The sequence below is a fragment of the Primulina huaijiensis genome, chromosome 11, assembly GCF_012295235.1.
Source record: "Primulina huaijiensis isolate GDHJ02 chromosome 11, ASM1229523v2, whole genome shotgun sequence".
In the NCBI taxonomy this organism is placed as follows: Eukaryota; Viridiplantae; Streptophyta; class Magnoliopsida; order Lamiales; family Gesneriaceae; genus Primulina; species Primulina huaijiensis.
Genome location: NC_133316.1, coordinates 5116852 through 5136041, shown reverse-complemented (window position 1 = coordinate 5136041; position 19190 = coordinate 5116852). Strand labels below are relative to the sequence as shown.

The 19190-nt window shown below is 34.9% G+C and overlaps 1 protein-coding gene and 1 long non-coding RNA gene across 2 annotated transcripts; one reads left to right on the top strand and one right to left on the bottom strand.

Moving 5' to 3' along the window:
• Window positions 1–331: 331 nt before the first annotated feature.
• Window positions 332–3593, top strand: LOC140988810 (uncharacterized). Its single transcript, XR_012177366.1, has 3 exons — window positions 332–1372; window positions 2636–2727; window positions 3338–3593. It is a non-coding gene; the product is annotated as an uncharacterized lncRNA (long non-coding RNA).
• Window positions 3594–10897: 7304 nt separating this feature from the next.
• On the bottom strand, window positions 10898–14265 carry LOC140988622 (transcription factor bHLH130-like). The gene is made up of 6 exons (XM_073457647.1): window positions 13464–14265; window positions 12589–12905; window positions 12332–12505; window positions 11954–12019; window positions 11412–11480; window positions 10898–11314 (listed from the first exon to the last, which is right to left on the bottom strand). Exons 1-6 carry the CDS (start codon window positions 13891–13893, stop codon window positions 11267–11269), a joined length of 1104 nt encoding a protein of 367 aa, XP_073313748.1. The 5' UTR covers window positions 13894–14265; the 3' UTR covers window positions 10898–11266.
• Between the last annotated feature and the right edge of the window lie 4925 nt (window positions 14266–19190).

The window sequence follows — 19190 nt, the reverse complement described above, 5'->3', positions numbered from 1 at the left end:
AAGCTTGAATCGATAAGTTTAACGAACGATCATGAATTAGTTTTTCACAGAGCCGAGNTAACCATGTTTGTGATAGGCTTGTGAAGTGGCCACAATCTAAAATCACTTGGTGCCGTTTGCAGCCACATTTTTTTTTTTATTACAAATGGACTCGAACCTATGACCTAGGGGGAGGGAAGGTTGAGACCAACCAACTGGGCTAAGCCCGGTCTCTGCAGCCATGAATTTTGCATCCTGGGTTCAACGATTCATCTTGAAAATTTCCTTTTTAAGCCCGTTGTTTAGTATTTTNCCATTCAGAGGAGGAAGCTACGTGGGAGTCTGAGCCAGAGATGAGGAGTCGGTACCCCGAATTATTCGGTGAGTTTTAATTTCGAGGACGAAATTTCTTTTAAGGGGGGAGAGTTGTAGAACCCGTAACGTAGACTACGTATAAGCCATGCATAATTTTTAGTATTTAAATTAAAATGATTTTATTGCATGAGTATTTAAATTCTTTTCCTTAAATTTATTTATTTTACGTAGTAGTTTAATTGTCACCTTTTCAGTTAAATAAGTGAGGCCGGATTGGAGATGGAGTATTGAGACAAGTTTATAAAGACTTATTTAAGAAGTGGTAATTTAGCACGTTAGTAAATATAATTTAAAAAGTGGGCATGCATGCAAGTTATTGAATTTCCTTGGCATTTTAATTAAAAATTTTAAAGCATTAAATTCATGTTTATTTCATTAAATTGTGTTTAATTATTTTTATGCATTTTATTGCATAATTCATGCATGATAGGATTTAATTCATGAAATTTTAAAAGTTCACGCATTAGGGTTTCTAGGTGCATTCACGTTCAATCGAGGATTGGAGACCGGAGAAGTATCAGAAAAATTATTTTTATTTCATGATTAATTTTATTAATTAGTTTAAAATGTTTTTAAGTGTATTTTTCAAAAATAGGATTTATTGGATATTTTTACCCTCATGATTTTATTTTTTTTAACGATTCACAAATTTTATCGAATCGGGGGACGTTTGGAGGTTTCGGCTAATATTTTCAAAATCTTCCCAACACGAAATGTTTTTCGGGAGTGCGTTTAGATTTAATGGGCCTACTTTTAAGCTTGTTGGGCTTAAAATTCTCTTTATTAAAAATTAAGGTCCATTAACTAAATTATTAACTATATAATTAACACATGGTTATGCCCTAATCATTCCCACTAAACCTAATCCCCTCTCCACAGCCGACACCCCCCATTCAAAGCTCTTCTCCCTCGGTTTCAGAGAAAACACCAGCTGAGAGGCTCGGCTAGCACTTGTTCTTGCATCGATTAATTCTCCGGCGCGTTCGATCTTCATTACCCTTACGTGAAACATCATCAGGCACGTTTTGCACCATTTTTCTGCATCATACCCGTGTTATTTACTGATTATGTTGTTCATGCATAAAATGTTTCGATCTAAGCATTTCCATGTAAGATCTATTCGGTTTTTATGTGTGGCTCGTTTCTATGAGTGTCACTCACGTTTTTCTGATATGTGGTGCAAGGGGCTGCTATATAATGTTTTCAAGGGCCTGTACAGTCCATGGTTGTAGAGGCTTACGTGCTGGTGTGCACAGTTTGTTCAGGTTTTGATGATGAAGGGTGAGGGCCGATCGGGTGTGAGGAGCTTCGTTCCATGGTTTCCTACTACACTAGCGGTGCGAGGGCCTTCTCCAGCCCTGAACCAGACCCTGGTGGGTCTGAGTTGGGGCCTGGAACGGCTTGAACCGCGCTGGAGTGACTGGACAATCTATCGGGCCAGGTAGAGGCGAGTTGGTCTCGGTAGGAGTCTTCTTGTTGATTCTCGGTTCTTAGAAGATAGCCGCGTGCATGGGGCTGGTGGCTTGGTTCTAATAGGTTCCTTAGGGTCTGGTCTAGGTCCATGACAGGCTGGTTTAGGGCTGGTGCAGTCGGGGTAGGCTAGCAAAGTGAGTTTTTGGGAGGATGAGGAAATAGAGTGCAATTAAGGTAGGGCCGAGAATTTTGGGGTAATTTCTGGAATTATCATCGTTTAGGCTTGGTTTAGGAGTTCATTAAGGTCCTAAGGTGTGCCTTAAAGGCTGGACAGGTGGGGTTTAGGAGGGGACCGAATGATTAAGTATTGGGGGCCATGTGTTGTGATAGGAAATGTGTTATGGGTGGCCGAGAATTGCATGTCTTGCTGGATCATCAGTCGTAAGATGAAGGACTTGAGGATAAGATTTTAGGACCATTATAATGTTTATTTTTTAAAAGATGATAAAAGGTTGGGGAAAGTTTTGGTTAAGTTTCGGTTCGATTCGAGTTAAAACCGGGACCCCGGTCCAAGTTTTAAAACGAATCGGTTAAGTTGTGAACTTGGCTTGAGTTTACATCTAGGAATGTTTTTAATAATGTTTTGGGACATTTTAAAGAGTTTGGTAAGCTTCGGGTCAATTTTCGATGTCCAGGGTTAAAACGATAATATTTGGGTTTCTAGGGGCAAAATGGTCATTTTGCACCCGGGGTGAGATTTTAGTCTTGGCAGTGCCCTGATCACAAATCATAATATTTTAAATGTTCATGCATCACGTTTACGATTTTTATGCCATTATAATAATTATGGTGCATGCTTGGTTTAAAGGAATTAAGAGAGAAAAGTGAGAAAGTGAAGAACACTCCGTCTCCACCGCGCCGCGTCGTTATTTCGTTTGTTTTCTGTCAAAACAAACCAAGGCATGTTTATATCTTCTGTCGCTCTTCAATCAAGCCATATAGGTATTTTTAAATATCGCAAGTACATGATTTTATCGCAAGAAGATCGCTGTCGCTCTTCAATAATTATGTTAGTTAATTATATTACGTGCAAATATTCATTTTGAGATTTATGCGATATTGCTTGTGGTCACTTTACTATCATGCTTAAGTCCGGTCGCCAGTTACCGGCCCGGTCGCCAGTTACCGGTCAGTTCAGTTGTTTCACCCAGTATACTGTGGCAGTAGTCTGATCAGACATACATTATTAAGTCCGGTCGCCAGTTACCAGCCCGGTCGCCAGTTACCGGTCAGTTCAGTTCAGTTCAGTTCAGGGACGACTTGCGTAGACCATAATCTCACCAGAAAATTATTACAAGTTATTTCATTACAGGGCTCCAAGGAGCAAACATTTTCACTATGATATTTTCATTTCAGTTATGCACGTACTATAATTACCATTGAAATGATATTTTACGTTACACCTCATGACAGGAAATTTTCACCTGCATGCGACTTTATTATTTATTTACTTGTTATTTACGATATATGCATGCTGAGTCTTTAGGCTCACTAGACTTGATTGTTGTAGGTACTGATGATGCCGGGACCGAGGGCGGGGATCAGTGAGCCAGCTCGAGTCGGCAGTAGTGGGACCCGAGGACCTCACTTTTTAGCATTTATTGTTGTTATCGCTCAAACATTTTTATCTACCGTTGGATAAAATTTTTTACAGTTATTTTTACAACATTAATTTCTTCCGCTGCTATTTTTTTAAACATGATACATTATTTAACAGTTTATTTTATGAACTGGATATTTCATTTAGTTTAAAAGAAAATTTTAAATTTTTCCGCAAATTTTCAAGTAAGGATTTCTAGGCCCTTACAACGGGTCCAGCGAACCAACTTGTGAATTAGATTTTATTGGTTCTTACGTAAAATAAATTTTTATTTTAATAATATTTTATGATTTTATCCAATTATGACATTTAATATTTCTGTATACCTATACAAGCTGCATAGATAAAATCCTTGAATATAATAAATGTACAATGAGATCTTTCTCTCAATGTAAGATCATGAAATTCATTAGAAAGTGTACCATATATTTTAAATAGGTTCTTAGTAGATTCCACTGCCTAAAATTAGAATATAGGTCACTTGAGCTTGAGACTAGCATCTGTAAGGTAAACGTCATGTTTCAATAGTAAGAGCATACCGATGGATGATCATTTGATAATGCACTGAACAACTCTCTGTCGGATTTTCCAAGTGGTTATCACTTATCGAGTGAAATAGTTCGTGGTTATGGTTGGACACTATTAGTTATTTTACCCGGGACAATGTAGATGTTCTACGTACTAGTATGCATTTTGATCCGTTTACCGACTCCATAGGGGTTCATAAGATGACGAGGTTGGATGTAGTTTTGAAACACATAAGATCCAATGCATTGTAGTAAGAGATTCACCACTTTTCTACGGGTGAAGATATCATATATGATCTGATGAATTAATATTGCAATGAATCACAGGTCAGAGTAAAACATGTTTATTTTGGAAAGGTGTTTCCTCAGTTGCCTATACCATATCACTATTATTACTCAAAAATACATCATATCGTTATTGAATTCATTTGCAACTCTCGATATACCCATGATTGCATATTCGATCGGGATATATGAGTTGAAGAGATCGTATTGGACGCTAATCATAAATTAAGATTCTTGCAGACACAATCAATAATACATAGGGGATCATAGAGCGATGCTAATAGACGGTTTTACCATGATCTTATGGATATAATCAGACTTGAGTTCTGACATTCTTGATCAAAGAGTTGATGAAAAGAATGATGCTAATTAGGGTAAGCACAGATAAAAATAAATGTTATTCTGAATCATATGAATTTGAGCTGTATCTCTAAATTATTGAGGGCCATACAAGTATTGGATTCTGTGTTCCCTCGATATAGTCAAATTCACATTGTAGTTTAATGGAGATCAAACTAATTTCTTATAAATGAGTTTATAAATTGATTCCATGTAATTGAAGACATGAAAGTTATTTTAACAACTAATTAAGTGAGGAGAGTGGAACGACATGTTTTAGTGAAGGAGTTCACAAAACTAGCAGCTACTAAAAATGTATAAGTGGAAAATTTTGTTATATGAACGAGATTTGTCCAATCGATACATCGACGCTGTCTGATCATCGATCGAGATTATATGATTTCACAATTTATTTAGTAAATTTAGAATTTACTAATAAAATAATAATTTTAGTATTGTGACTGCTATATNTATTTCATTAAGAGTAATATAAAATAACATAATTTTTACACATAATTTTTTTCCACTAAAATTTTATCTCATCTCTCTCCTCACAAGAAAAATCTGTCACCATTATATTTTGTAGAATATATTTTTATCCAATTCTTTCCACTGCGTCGTTGCCTAGACGCCTCCACAACGCCGCCAGAATTCTGAAATTCCGACGATCCAATCTCGACGAAAATTTCGTTTAGATATTTAGTGTGATCTATACGAGGAAAAATGTTTTTGATTGTGGACCTGATTAGAAGACTTAAAAAAATTCGTAGAGATTTACAAGAAGAGTTATTACTGCTTAAACACCGAGATAATAGGAGGCAACGTTTAATATGCAAAGATAAATCAGATCTAAACTCCCTATGAATTATTTAAATCATACGACACCTAATAAACGTTTTGAACGTCAATTTTTTGTAAACTTCCGTCGCGTCTTGGGTACGAAAAAACGGTATACCAACAGTGTTATCAGAGCTAGTTTATTCTGTATCATATGATTTGTTGTTTGAATTATGTTGAATAATTTATTTCTAACCGTATAAGATTATTCAGAAAATCGGAGCCCCCTAGAAAATGATTTTTTTTTCAAATAAAGAAAAATTATTTTTTGTGTTCTCGTATAGTGGTGACTGCCATATCCCTTTTAAATAAATATTTTTCTACAAAAATCTGCTGCGCAAATGGGCGGTTGCCTGAAATATTCTAGCAGCGGGCGGGCAGACGGACAATGTGTCTGAAAGTGTCTCGGGCAGCCCTGCCCCCTTCGGGCTCAAATTATATGGGCTAAGGTCGATTTTTGAATTTTCCAAAATTTTTGGGTTCAATTTAAATTTTATGAAAATTTAATCAAATTCACGAAATTTTGTTAAAATTATGGAATTCTTCGAATTGGATTTTAATTATTTATTGTAAAAGATGTTTTACGAGAATTTTAATTATTACTGAATTAATTATTAAATTATTTCTAATTATTGTATGATTTGATGATAATACGTGATTTTATGAATTTAATATAATACATGATATTATATGGTAAAATGATGGTCGAGAGATTTGACCAATTTTCTAGGTGTATATTAGAATCAATTAGCTCTTAATTATCGATCATCATTTATTATTTATAATGAATGAGATATATTACAAATAATCGATATCTACGTTAGTGTTAATATAATAACAAGAGTTGCATAAATCTGACAAACATACAAATAAACATGACACAAGATTTTAAAATTAATGATGAGATAAATTTGAAAAAAAAAATCATTTCGAATAAGATTCAAATTTTAAATTAAGCCCATTAAAAAGAAAATTAAAATAAAGTTTAATATTTCCTTGACTTTCATCACTGGTGGTTGCATGATGAAAGCTATTCGCAATTAGTGTGTGAGTCATATTATTGGTGGACGTGGACGATGGAAAGTTGTGACTTCCATTGACATACTCGATGTTAACTACGTGGAACTCACATGACTTCGGCTCATATTATTTGGGGATCTCATGACGACCGTCCTTTAATGTTCAACATTGATGGGTCGGGCTCGACACGTGAAGAGAGTATAACATATTATTGGACCCTCATCAAACATGAGGCAAAAGTACGTGATGGTTGCAAAAGGTTGCAATTGAGCTCCATCTTTTGAAATTATGGTTGACTGATATTATTCGATATCATAATTTAGCAGTTGTTCTTTGTGTACTCACTAAGGAAATTGAATTTCTCGTTTACATCAGAAGGTGATGAATATGTACAAATAGTGAGATGCAATTCTGAAACGTCCCTTACTTTTAACTTTAAAATTTAAATAAATACTATGAAATTTTTTTATAAACATTTTTTTCTAACTTCAAAACCATCCAACATAAAAACTAATATTTAAAAATCTTAAATGCATAAATTTTAAAATAATCCAGAACTAAACTTCAAAATAAAATATAAAATCTCTAATAAAATCATCCTCAAAATCTTTTCTTCAAAACTTTAAATTTTAATCTAATGTGGAAAATAAAAGTCCCTCATGCAACTTTAAAATGACTCAGCATGTTCTAACCACAAATAACAAATAATACATGTATAGACACATGCAAGTTTAAAATAAATCTTTTAATAAAATAAGTTGGCGTAAAAACTTGTGATCATGTATAGGGATGACAACTTTCTCCATGGGTTTGGGGCCCTATGGGGAAAACCCGAAACGGAGATGGGGATCTCCGATTTTTTCGGGTTTGGGTTCGGAAAATTTTTAAATCTCCGATGTAGTTCGGGGCGGGTATGANCGTCATCGTCTTGTCATATTAATATTTTTGAAACGGAGATGGGGGCGGGGATGGGAAGTTGATCCACGAAATTTCGGGTTTGGGGATTCTCAAAACCCGAAAAAGCGGAGATTGAGACGGGTATGGGGATGTGGATGGAATTTGAGGATGGGGATAGGGATGGCAAACCCGCCCCCGCCCCGGCCCATCGCCATCCCTAATCATGTTTCGTATTATGAATCATTAAATCGAAAGTTTTTCATCATCGTATATCATTTTTGGATGAAGTTTGATTCTCGAAAGTGACTATCATATATCATATAATCATGGTCTACTAATCAGTCTAGCTATACCAAGTACCTGGGGGCGGTGGCGTCAGCAACTCTCGTCACTGGGTCGTGGTCAAATATGGAACTACGATCGTCGGACTCCCTCTGTGCCTTTTCCCGTAAACGGTCTCCCTCTAGGTCTTTTTCCCTCACGATATCGTCATTAAAGCTTTGGTGTTACAATCAATTCACATCATTCAAAATAATTTTTCTTTCCATTTATTTATAAAATATCATTTCCTTTAAAATAGCATTTGCGGGAAAAATCGTACAACCTTTGCACATATCATAAAAGAGAGCTTCAGAATCATCATTTCCTTTAAAATATCATTTAGCATGTATTATAATTATTCGGGACACTGCCACACCTTTCGATTACCTGGGACATAAAATGACAATTTTACCCTTGGACATCGAATTTTCCAATTTTGACATTTTTTTACTTTTATTGACTCGGACCTATCCTGAACCACCATGTAAGCTTAAATTTGACTTCTTATATTTTTTCTTAGACGTAGACCAGAGCCTTTCGATTTAATGACTTAGTAGCAAAATCGTAAAGCATTTTAAACCCGAATTAAATCCAAACTTAATATTTTGTTCCCAAATTTTAAACATAAGCTTTTCATTACTAAAATACCCTTGCGAACCACGTACCAACCCCCGTGAACCACGGTTCGAACCACCTTCCTTCTCCTAGCCATTTTCGAACCCATCCTTTATTCCTAAGCCATGCTTTCCCAAAAACCTGAGCCACCCTCGAGCCACCATGGATCAGACCTTGCCCAGATCCTCATGGACCATATCCGAACTAGCCCCGACCAGCGCACCAGCCCCCAGCCCTCATCCAAGTCGTGCGCCCCTCTCCTTTATTCCCAAAGCCGCGGCTCACTCCTCGTCGAGCCACCCTCGTCCAGGCCCTAGCCCAACCTACACTAGACCCCTGACCACCCTCGTAGGACCCTGCCACACCGCCCTGGCCAGCTCTTAGCAACGCTACACCCTTTTCCCCTTCTCGTCAAGCCGCACGCGAGCCCTAGGTTTCCTAGGATTTGCGCGTTGCTTCTCCTCACAGAGCCACGGGTTCTGCGTGTCATGGTCTCTTCCTAGAGTCGCGTCACGGCCAGTAAAGGTCTCTGCCCAAGCCCTGGTGTGGATGCCCCCCCTTAACCGAGCCATCATGCCCCTTAAACCCATGGTAAGCCTAGAAACCCTAGGTGCTCAAGCTTCTTTAGTCACGCACTGTCCATCCCTCGTTTCATACCTAAGAGACTTCATTCATGTCCCTTAATCATACTCTAATGGCAGCGTACCCTTTGGAATCCATTACATGACTCATATATGCGTATAAACGTCAAAACTTTGAAATATATTCATCAAACTGTCAAATAATTTGATCAATATAATTTTCATGTTTTAAAACGTAAATCATGCATAATATGATTTGAATGGTGCAAAAAAAAAGTTTATAAGCGTGTCTTTGCATTTAGAACGCTCAAATATTCAATCGTCAGCATGGGTTACGAAGAGGAGCGAACGGGCGACAAACAACCATGAATCTTGCTCTCAATGTTTCGAAAATTTTTGTGTGGTGTGTGTGAAGTGTTTCGGCCAATGAGAGTCTTAGAAGCATAGGATTTGATTTTATAATTTAGTGTTTTAGGTGATAAATGAGTCTAGAGTTTAGAATTTTTAGGACTCTAACTTTGAAAATGACTAGGCTTATTAGTCCTAGGTAAATTAGGCCCATTAAAGTCCATTTAAATATAAAATAAAAGTTTACAAAAATCGTTTTCAAAATAATAACTTTCGGGTTCATAGAAGTCCTTTATTTGACTAAAACAGGCTTCTCATATAAAATAAAGTTCGACTCGTCAAATGACTTATATTCTAGCATTTTGAGAAACTTTTCATCATATTTGTAAGGTCTAAAATGCGATAATGTAACCTAATTGCATGCAGATCTAGGGAAAATGAAAAATGACCAATTAAATGATTTTAATGGCATGAATTAATTATGAGATTCATGTTTACATGTTTAAATTATGTTTTTCTGTTAGAATGCATAAAATTGTGTTTTAAATGTTATTCGAGACGCGATCGAGGAACGGAAACCGTGGACCATATGAGGAAAAATATTTTATTAAATAATTATTTTTAATTGTTTAATGTGTTATATATTTTATATGGAATTTTGAAAAAATGAGGTATTTTGAGGTGTTTTTATATGTAGAGTCGTATTTTAAACCATCAATCAATTTTCAATAAAAATAAGAACTTTTGAGAACTCAGCTAATATTTTCACAAATTTTTCTAAACAAAATATTTTAAATATTAACTAATGGGATTAATGGGTCTATTATACTTGGTTAATGAGTTTAAACTTGCACCATGTGTTTTAATTAGAATAAAAAGCCTGAAACCCTACCCTCAAAACATCATAATCACACGCCTCATCTCTCAAAGAGCTAGTACTCTTCACAGCAGAAAACCACACCCACACCCACACCCACAATTTTGGAGAGGAGATTCACGCTAGTTTGGAGATTTTCAGCAAGGTTTTTCCCTCGTCAACGTCCCTCGCATCGCAAGCCATTTTTCGTGCGTAATAAATTCAAAAGCAAGTCTTAATATTCTTTCAAACATCTTTCACGCTATATTATGTATATTTTATTATCCTTGCATGAAAAATATGATGCACTACTTTTATTTTCGTTTTTATTGCTATACATGCACAAAACTAGAGTTTTCTTTTTCTAAAACTCTTGCTTATGAGGCACAAATGGGCTACCATGGTAGGGATACTTGAAGGAATGTTTTTCCACATGTTTAAGTGTCCCTAGATGCATATGTAAGGGCTGGACAAGAGAGGAAAAAGGTGGAATGAAAAATTGGGATTCATGAGATCTAGGGCTCAACTTGAAAGAATGTTTTTCCACATGTTCAAGGGTCCTAGCCATGAGCCATGGTGGTCCAAGAACGGTGGAATGGTTCACGAAGGAGAGGCGCTATGCTTAGAGACCATACACCGTTCGTGCGTTTGGGTGTAGAGGTAGGTGTTTGTGTCATGGTATATATATAAACATATTGAGTGGAGAATATATACAAGATTAAAATCAAAATATTTGTTTAAAGTGACATATAAATAGTTAAAATTGTTTGATAACTGATTTTGTTTTAAATCGAACTGTGCACATTTATATAAAATATATAAACGAGGAAAATAATACAAAAAATAACTAAATTAACTCACTCTCACTCTCGTTTATATAATTTGTTTCACTTTCCATCATTTAGAAAACCACTTGGTTGCTAACTATTATTTGTTAGAACCGAAATATCCAACACATAATACACACAATCATAGTGTATCTGCGAACCAATTCAAGTTCCCATATAGTAGATGTCTTGCAAATTCCACAACTTACCTGGTTAAATTAAACACATAGTCACATAATATGCTCGTATTTTCAGCAGAATATCGCAACCAGAGCGCGTCGGGTAGCTATGAATCGACATCATCGTTATGTTCTTGTCCAGCACCGTTGCATTTAGTTATGCATTCTTATCAAAAAAGTCGACTAAGTCGCTGTAGTATTTGTCGCTTACGTTCCTCGTGAACAGATGCACCTCGCCCTCGTATCCGTGAGTGTCTACAAAATGATGAATGAGATGAAAAGAAAATGATGGATGAGACATTTCATGTGAAAAGATGACATTTGATTGAAAGGGATATATTTGTTTTCTTACCTTGACTTGTTTTTGCAAGTCTTTAATGTACTCAACTGCCAGGTCTAGCATATCTGATGTATTTGTTTGCTGCCAATCAACAACATTACAAACAAAAATTAAGAAAAAAAGAACGGAAAGGAAGTTTAATCTGAAAAGGAAATCAATAGAATCAAATTTTGTTTAATCCGACCAACAGAAATTTAACCATTTTCATCAAATTCTAAGTTCAACAAAATTTTTTGCCGAAATCTGATCACCAACATGCAGATTTGTCCATGCTATACAGATTGATATGCATCTTTCAAGCACGGACAAATCCCTGCACTTGGATCCCCAACACATTGCATCCAACCCCGTAGACATATAGGGGCGATTCAGGAGTATCGGGGTATCAGGTGAAGATCACCTGGTGCACGCACATCTGCCACACATAAGCAGCACTTGACTGTGGTTGTGTCACTATTAAATATTCAGGAAATGTCACCCCTAACAAGAGGTGCACATGACCAGGTTTTGCTAGTGTATTTCCAACAAACGGGACTACAATATTTAATAAGTACCTTGTCCATAGTTGGGAAAAGATCTTGCAGCTTCTTCATTTTTTCACTTATTCTGGTCCGTCTCATCTACAAAACCAGGAAAAATATGTTTTCACCGTCAAAATCTTGACGAGTTTTACATCTGATCTTTAGATAATCTTGATGATTTATGTCAGAGCAACAAATGCTTGCACTCTATCTGTATATGGTATGATAATTGAATCCAAACACTGAGACAATTAAATGATTTAAAATATTTGAATTTTATAGTTATTGATAGAAAATATCTTTTAATGGCTTGGATGGTTGTACGGTATAAAGATTTGAAATACTATCGCTATATATGTTCGTACAACCACATGAAAAGCTTGATTCTATATTATGCAAAAGGATATTTACCCGTTCGGCTATACTTCTTGGATGAGTGGCAAAACCTCGTTTGGCCCGGATTTGACAAGGAACGGTGTCTTGTTGAAAGTGCAAGAACTTTTGCATTTCGGCCATACTAGTAGATGTATTTGGCAAGCTCAAATGATGAACTAAACCTGGAGACTTCTTCCTAGTTTCGTCATTCTGATTAAAAAAAATGACAATCAGAATACAATAGAACCACACCAAAAAAACGTGAAGGGAATGGAAGCAGACAAAATTTCGACCTGATTTTCCAATCCATTGAAACCAGAAAACATCTTCAAATCACCATCTCGAGTTCTTTTCAAGCCATTGAAAGAGGAATCGTTCCATGGCTCGTATTCTCTGCTGTCAATAATGTGAGAACTGTGTCCCGACCGCTTGTCCTCGGAGCTACGTGCAACTATACTCTCATTGCAGTTCTCTGGTATGGTGGGCATGAATCTTGAGGTTGAAGATGGGGAGGATGAAAAGTTGATTTGATTGTTCACACCTCTTGACAAATTGGGTTCTGCGTGATTTTGGACTCTGTAATTTCCCACCCCTCCCATTGAACCTAACCCTGAGGTGAAAACACATGTTTTAGCCAGTATTAGTACACACAACTTATGCCTATTTTGACTATTATGAATTAATACACAGCGCAGCAACAATACATGAAAAATAAAAACATTTCCATTTGAAATGTGATCTATCACCCCTTGTACCAATTCCCACCAAACTCCCGTCTGCTTGAAACAGGAATCTTGAGTTTCTCAGTCAAGGAATCCAGTTGGTAATACTTGTACAAGATAATTTAAACGTAGAACCAATCTGTGACGGAGCCAGTAGGTCATCCTCCAAGTTCTAAATTTTCTTGTCCTAAATGAATTCCGGCAACGAATGACAAAGTGAAAAAACAAGTACAAATCATGAATTGCTCGAAAATAGTATTGCCTATTCTGGTTCTCACATGGGTTCATTGTATATACTGAGATACAGAATCAAAAATTAGTAGCATAATTATGTAAAAACATAGTAACAATGAACAAAACAAGCAAATCCGGCAAGAAGTGCAACAAAAAAAAACGTTAAAGAAAACGAAAAATAAAACCTCAAGAAAATGAATTAACAAACCTACCAGAGAAAAATCCAGCAGGAGAACTCGTTTGCCTAGCAAGATTTGAGCCATTATTATTCACCTTATGAGCTTGAGTCTCCATTCCCACAGAATAAGATCCCACATAGCCCAAATCCCCGCCAATCTCCTGCTTCATCGAACGCCCGTTATCCATGAAAGCAGAAAAGAGAGCTTCAGAATCATCACCAGTACCACTGTTATTGTCCGCAGTGGATTCCAGAAGGGTCGCGAGAAACGAACCCGGAGCAGTTCGATACCTCGCTAATCCACAACACTGTTCTGGATTTTGCTGATTCCCAAACAAATCCGACACCATCGATTCTTTGCTCCTCAAGAATTCCCCCTCGGCTGAAATATTCTTGATATCGCTGCTGTTGTTCGGGAAAAGAAAGCTACTGCTACTGCTACTGCCACTGCGGTTTCTGCTCATGTTTCTTGGGCTTATTATAACAAGTACAGAATCACCAAGTCAACGTTAATGGCGGCTTCAAGATCGGGTAGCTCGAGAGATTGGAAGCTTTGGGTTGAGTACTGAAGCATCAAAATAGAAACCTTTCCCTTATCTTTATTTCAGTTAATTTCCCGAAAGAGAAAGAAACATGGCGGAATTCGAGGGGGGGGACGGCGTATTAAATTCCTACAAGAATCTACAGTGAAAAAAGGCTGCTTCTTGCTATTTCTGCAAATCCACAAACAGCGCCAGAAAAGGCAAAGGGTATCAGATTTGCTCGAACTTTACTGATCTCTATTTAGTATTTATTGACTCCATTTGCCTCACACTGCTGCCCTTTGGCTTTGGGTTTATCTTTTTCACAAATCCATTGATGACGTTTTATATAGGTATATTTTTTAAAATTCTATATATAATATAAGGAAAAATTTGTGTGAGACGGGTCTTACGGGTCATATTTTATGAGACAGATATTTTATTTGGGTCATCANTTTTAATCTTACCCATAACTAGTACCAGAGACACTATACATGCATGCATGTATATTAAAATTTTGGTGTTAAATGATTTTTCAGAAATAATAGATTTTAAATAAATTACACATCAATTCATTTATTACTACATAGTAAACGTGAGGCACTTGTATTAATCGATTTGATCTATCAATATGACAATAAATTCAAATTACATATATATAGCTTAAAAAAATTAACACTCATTTTCTTTGTTAATGGTAAAGAGGTCAAAATCATAATTCTTTAATCCTTATCTTGATTTTATGAATATTTTAGGATTATATTTTTAGAATTTACACTCAAAATTGTTTCAAGTTTTACATCTTATATTGATGTGAGTTTTGAAAATGACATAAAGAGTCTTTAAGCTTAGAAATCTTGTAGATTTCCTTTAGAAGTTGTTGTTAAGAGTTTCAGTATTCAGTATATGACTCCTATTGAAGTGGATGTTTACAAAAATTGTAAAACCAAAATCTTTTAATGAAAAGCTTCTGAACAGGAGAATGAGAGACATAGAAAGATTCAGCTTTCGAACTTCCAGAAACAACTCTTGTGTGATTTATTTTTTGTTAAACTTTACTTTATCGCTATATTGATCTAAGTCTAGTGCTTCTCACTTTGGCTCACGAAGTTCTGCTAGAATCATTATGCACTGTTATTTAAGTTGTCTACTTAATTTTGAAGGTTAATATATGATTTAAGCTGCTAACATCATTTGAGTTCACAACTACTCAGATTTAAGAAGAAAAATTTGTGAGATGCTTATTCATCTACATTAAAACTCTTCACTGATCCTAACTCATAATTGTATTCTTAAATTTTCTTCATAAAAATGATTTTGGAAACTGATATTTTCGTTTTTAGAACTTTATTTTTAAAGTGCGAAAAATCATAAATATTTTTAATTATATTTGTATAACTGATTTTTCACTGATGATGAGAGTGACTGAGGTGGAAAACTGATAGATAATAAAAAAATTTATTTTCGCCACTAGTTTGAAGTTGCAAGAAGTTGATATAACTAAATTTTTTACAAAGAAGAAAATAATTTTGGAGAATTTTAAAAAATATATACATGTTTGATTCATAAAAGTGAAAAAATAAAAATATATATATTATTTTAATTGATTGAATTTTGAAATTTAATTGCGATTTTATATATTATTTAAGAAAAGATGACATAACTTTATGCATAAAAATAATAAGAAAAGAAAAGGCATTTTAGGAAATCAACATTTGGTGACCAAATGTAGTTATTAAATGACATACATTTTTCATGACGTGAGAATCTGTAACCGTTGTTTTTCGGTGTGCTCTGGATAAATCACCATACTAACGCAATAGTCTGTAAATCACGTTAATCAAGTAAACCAAACAGTAAGTAATGTGTGATAAGTTTTCCCAAGAATATCTTGGTAGAAAAAATCAAGTTCTTGAATATTTATTAAGCGTCCATCTTTCCACCGATTCGAACACTCTTGAGACAAATGACATACATTATTTATCAATGGTATAGATGACATCAAAGGAAATAAAATATGAATCTTTTTAGTTTTTTTTATCATCAAATATACTTTTTAAAACGTTATTACAAAATAATAGAATTTTAAAAGGAAGATCAAATAAAAGTCAGAGAAAAAAAATGACTGATAACTGAAGGACTAATTAATTTAATCTGAAGTTGATTTGAAATTATAAATGTGAATCTTATTTTATTTTTTATTTAGAGTAATACTGCCAATAATACACTTTTTCTTTCAACATATATATTACATATATTGCATGTTAAAATAACGAAAATACAGCTGTGAAATGCTTGAATTTTAGTGTTGTTCGCACTCAAATTTTGGACAGAATTTGTAGCTTGTTAATATTATTGTCTGAGATTCCATTAATTGTGAGTTTTTTTTTAATGAAATAATCATTTGACATAGAATTATTCTAAGTATATAGAGGTACTTGACTTTATCTTTTTCACATTATATTAACATAGTTTTTTTATAAAATTATTGTTTGCAGTCGTGGCTAACCTTCATCCACTTGTTAATTATTTTTTAATAAAGCATGTAAATAATTGTAACGTGCAAAAAGTCAATGTGATATAATATATTTTTTTTGATTTCATAAAATTTATGGAGGCGGCTTGGTGATGGGAGACAAAAATAAAAAATAAAAATAAAAAATCGTATTGAAATAAACGATAAATTTCAAATTTGATGTGATTGCTTGTAAGTATATTCGTTATATGATCTTAATTTTATGAATATTTTAGGATTATATTTTTATATTATAATTTAAATTATATTGAAAATGTTATCTCAAATTCGCAAAAAACTTGGAGGAAGATTGCCACTTGCCATGCTTTTGTTCATCAATCCTTGCTATAACTTAATTAGAGCAATCCAAATTGAAGCATATATATGCATTGAAAAGTCTTGCTCACATGATAATTGATAAGTGGCATTTTAATTTCACATTTAATTTGCCGACGGCTATGCATTTTAGGTTAGGGTTTAAATTGATTTATGTTACAGGAACGTAGAAATTAGTTAAGAAAAATTTATTTTCCAAATGACAAAAAATACTTAGAATTTTCAAATAACAAGACCTATGATCAAACACTTGACGTTTATTTTTTAATCAAAAGTCATATATGCTATGAGAGCAATCACGTAGATAAATAATCATTAGGTGATTATACTGAACAACCTTCCCTCAGACTTTTCAAGTGGTTATCATTCATCAAGAGGAAAAGTCTACGGTTATTATTGTACATCATTAGTCCTTATGACTCGGGATAACATAGAGGCTTTACATTCTACGATTTTGTTTTGACTCGTTTATCAACTCTGCGAGGAACACAAGGTAGCGAGTTTATGTGCAATTGAGACATGCGTATGAGCCAGTGCATTTAGTCGAGAATTCGCTGCTCACCTACGGGTGTGTTTTTGCTAAAGTTGTTTGCAATATTTACAACAATGAATCTTTGATAGGAACCGACGAATTAATGAACGATCTCTATAAATTAAAGTTAAAAGATATTCCGTTGAACAATATCCAAGCACATATGAAAACAACAACAAACAAAATAAAATTTGATGATCCAAATCACGCACAAATATGACACGCTAGACTAGGTCAGATTTCCCAAAGAATGATGTACAAACTGGTGGGAGAAGGAATGTTTGACTTATCAAAAATAAATTCTCTACCTACTTGTGTGTCTAAAAGGAAAAATTACCTAGACTCCCTTTAATGAAAATGTGGAACGTGCTCATTGTCGACCGAATTTGATCCACACGGACGTTTGTTGCTTGCTAAGTATTAGCAAAATATATGGGCAATTCTAATTCGTTACCTTTACTGATGAATATTCGAGGTATATGTATGTCTATTTAATAAGACACAAATCTGAAACATTTGAAAATTTCAAAGAATTCAGATCAGAAGTGGAAAAACAATTAGAAATGAGTATTAAGACACTTCGATCTGATCGAGGTGGAGAATACTTGAGTACCGAATTCTTGGATTATCTAGAGAGAATGAGATTCTCTCACAGTGGACTCCACCAGAAACACCACAATTGAATGGTGTTTCTGAACGTCATAATTGAACTTTTATGGACAAGGTTCGATATATGATGGGATTCACATAATTTCCTACATCGTTTTGGGGCTTTCCGCTTTAAACTACGGCAATGTTGTTGAATAATGTCCATACAAATGCAGTTGATAAAACACCATATGAGATATATATGGGAAAAACTATCAATTATCCTTACTTAAGAATATGGGGATGTTTTGCCTACGTAAAGCAGACAGTGGGAGATAAATTGAATAATATATTCATTTTGAGTTACTTTGTGAGATATCCAAAGAATTCTGTTGGATATTGTTACTATCATTCCAAGGAAGCAAATGTGTTTGTTTTAAGAAATAACACCTTTCTAGAGAAGGAATTTCTATTAGATAGAAAATGTGAGATGATAGAACTTGAAAAAATTCAATATACTCCTTCAACTGTAGAAGTTGAACTTAATCTCCAACAGCCAGTAGTTGAAGTACAAAGGTTTGATAGGATTATTAGACCACCTGCTAGATATACGCTTCTTCATAAACAAGGCCTTGATGAGCCTTGTGATGGATGTGATCTAATGAACTTTAAAGAAGCAATATCTGATACTGATTCATCCAAATGGCTTGAAGCCATGCAGTCTGAAATGAAGTCTATGTATCCAAACCAAGTTTGGACATTGGTGGATCCACATGAGGGAATCGTTCTCATAGGATCCAAATGGATCTACAAAAGAAAGCTTGGGAAAGTGAAGGATTGGTTTTGACACATGCGAAGGTGCTTCAAACACAATATTCTCTATGAGCTTCAATAGCTCGTGTTCTAAGAATGTATACACCGATTAATTAGATCGAGTTCGGTTTTAGACCAAACGGAAAATACTCGAAATAATCCTTCATTAAGAAAGCTGATTAATTTGAAAGTCTTTTACCTTGTGTGGACTGAGTAACTGAAATGAGGGAGATCAGTTCTTGCATGTATCAGTTCTGTTATGATGAGAACTGAACTGATAACAGCTCGAACTGATCAAATCAGTTTGAAAACAATAATTAAACATTTAAATACACAAGATATGTTTATGAATGTTCGGAGACTTCAACTGCTCCTACGTCACCCCTTCTATCACATCGGGTAGGATCCACTAGAAGACTTTGATTTATACAATGCTTTGTACAAACACACTTAAAT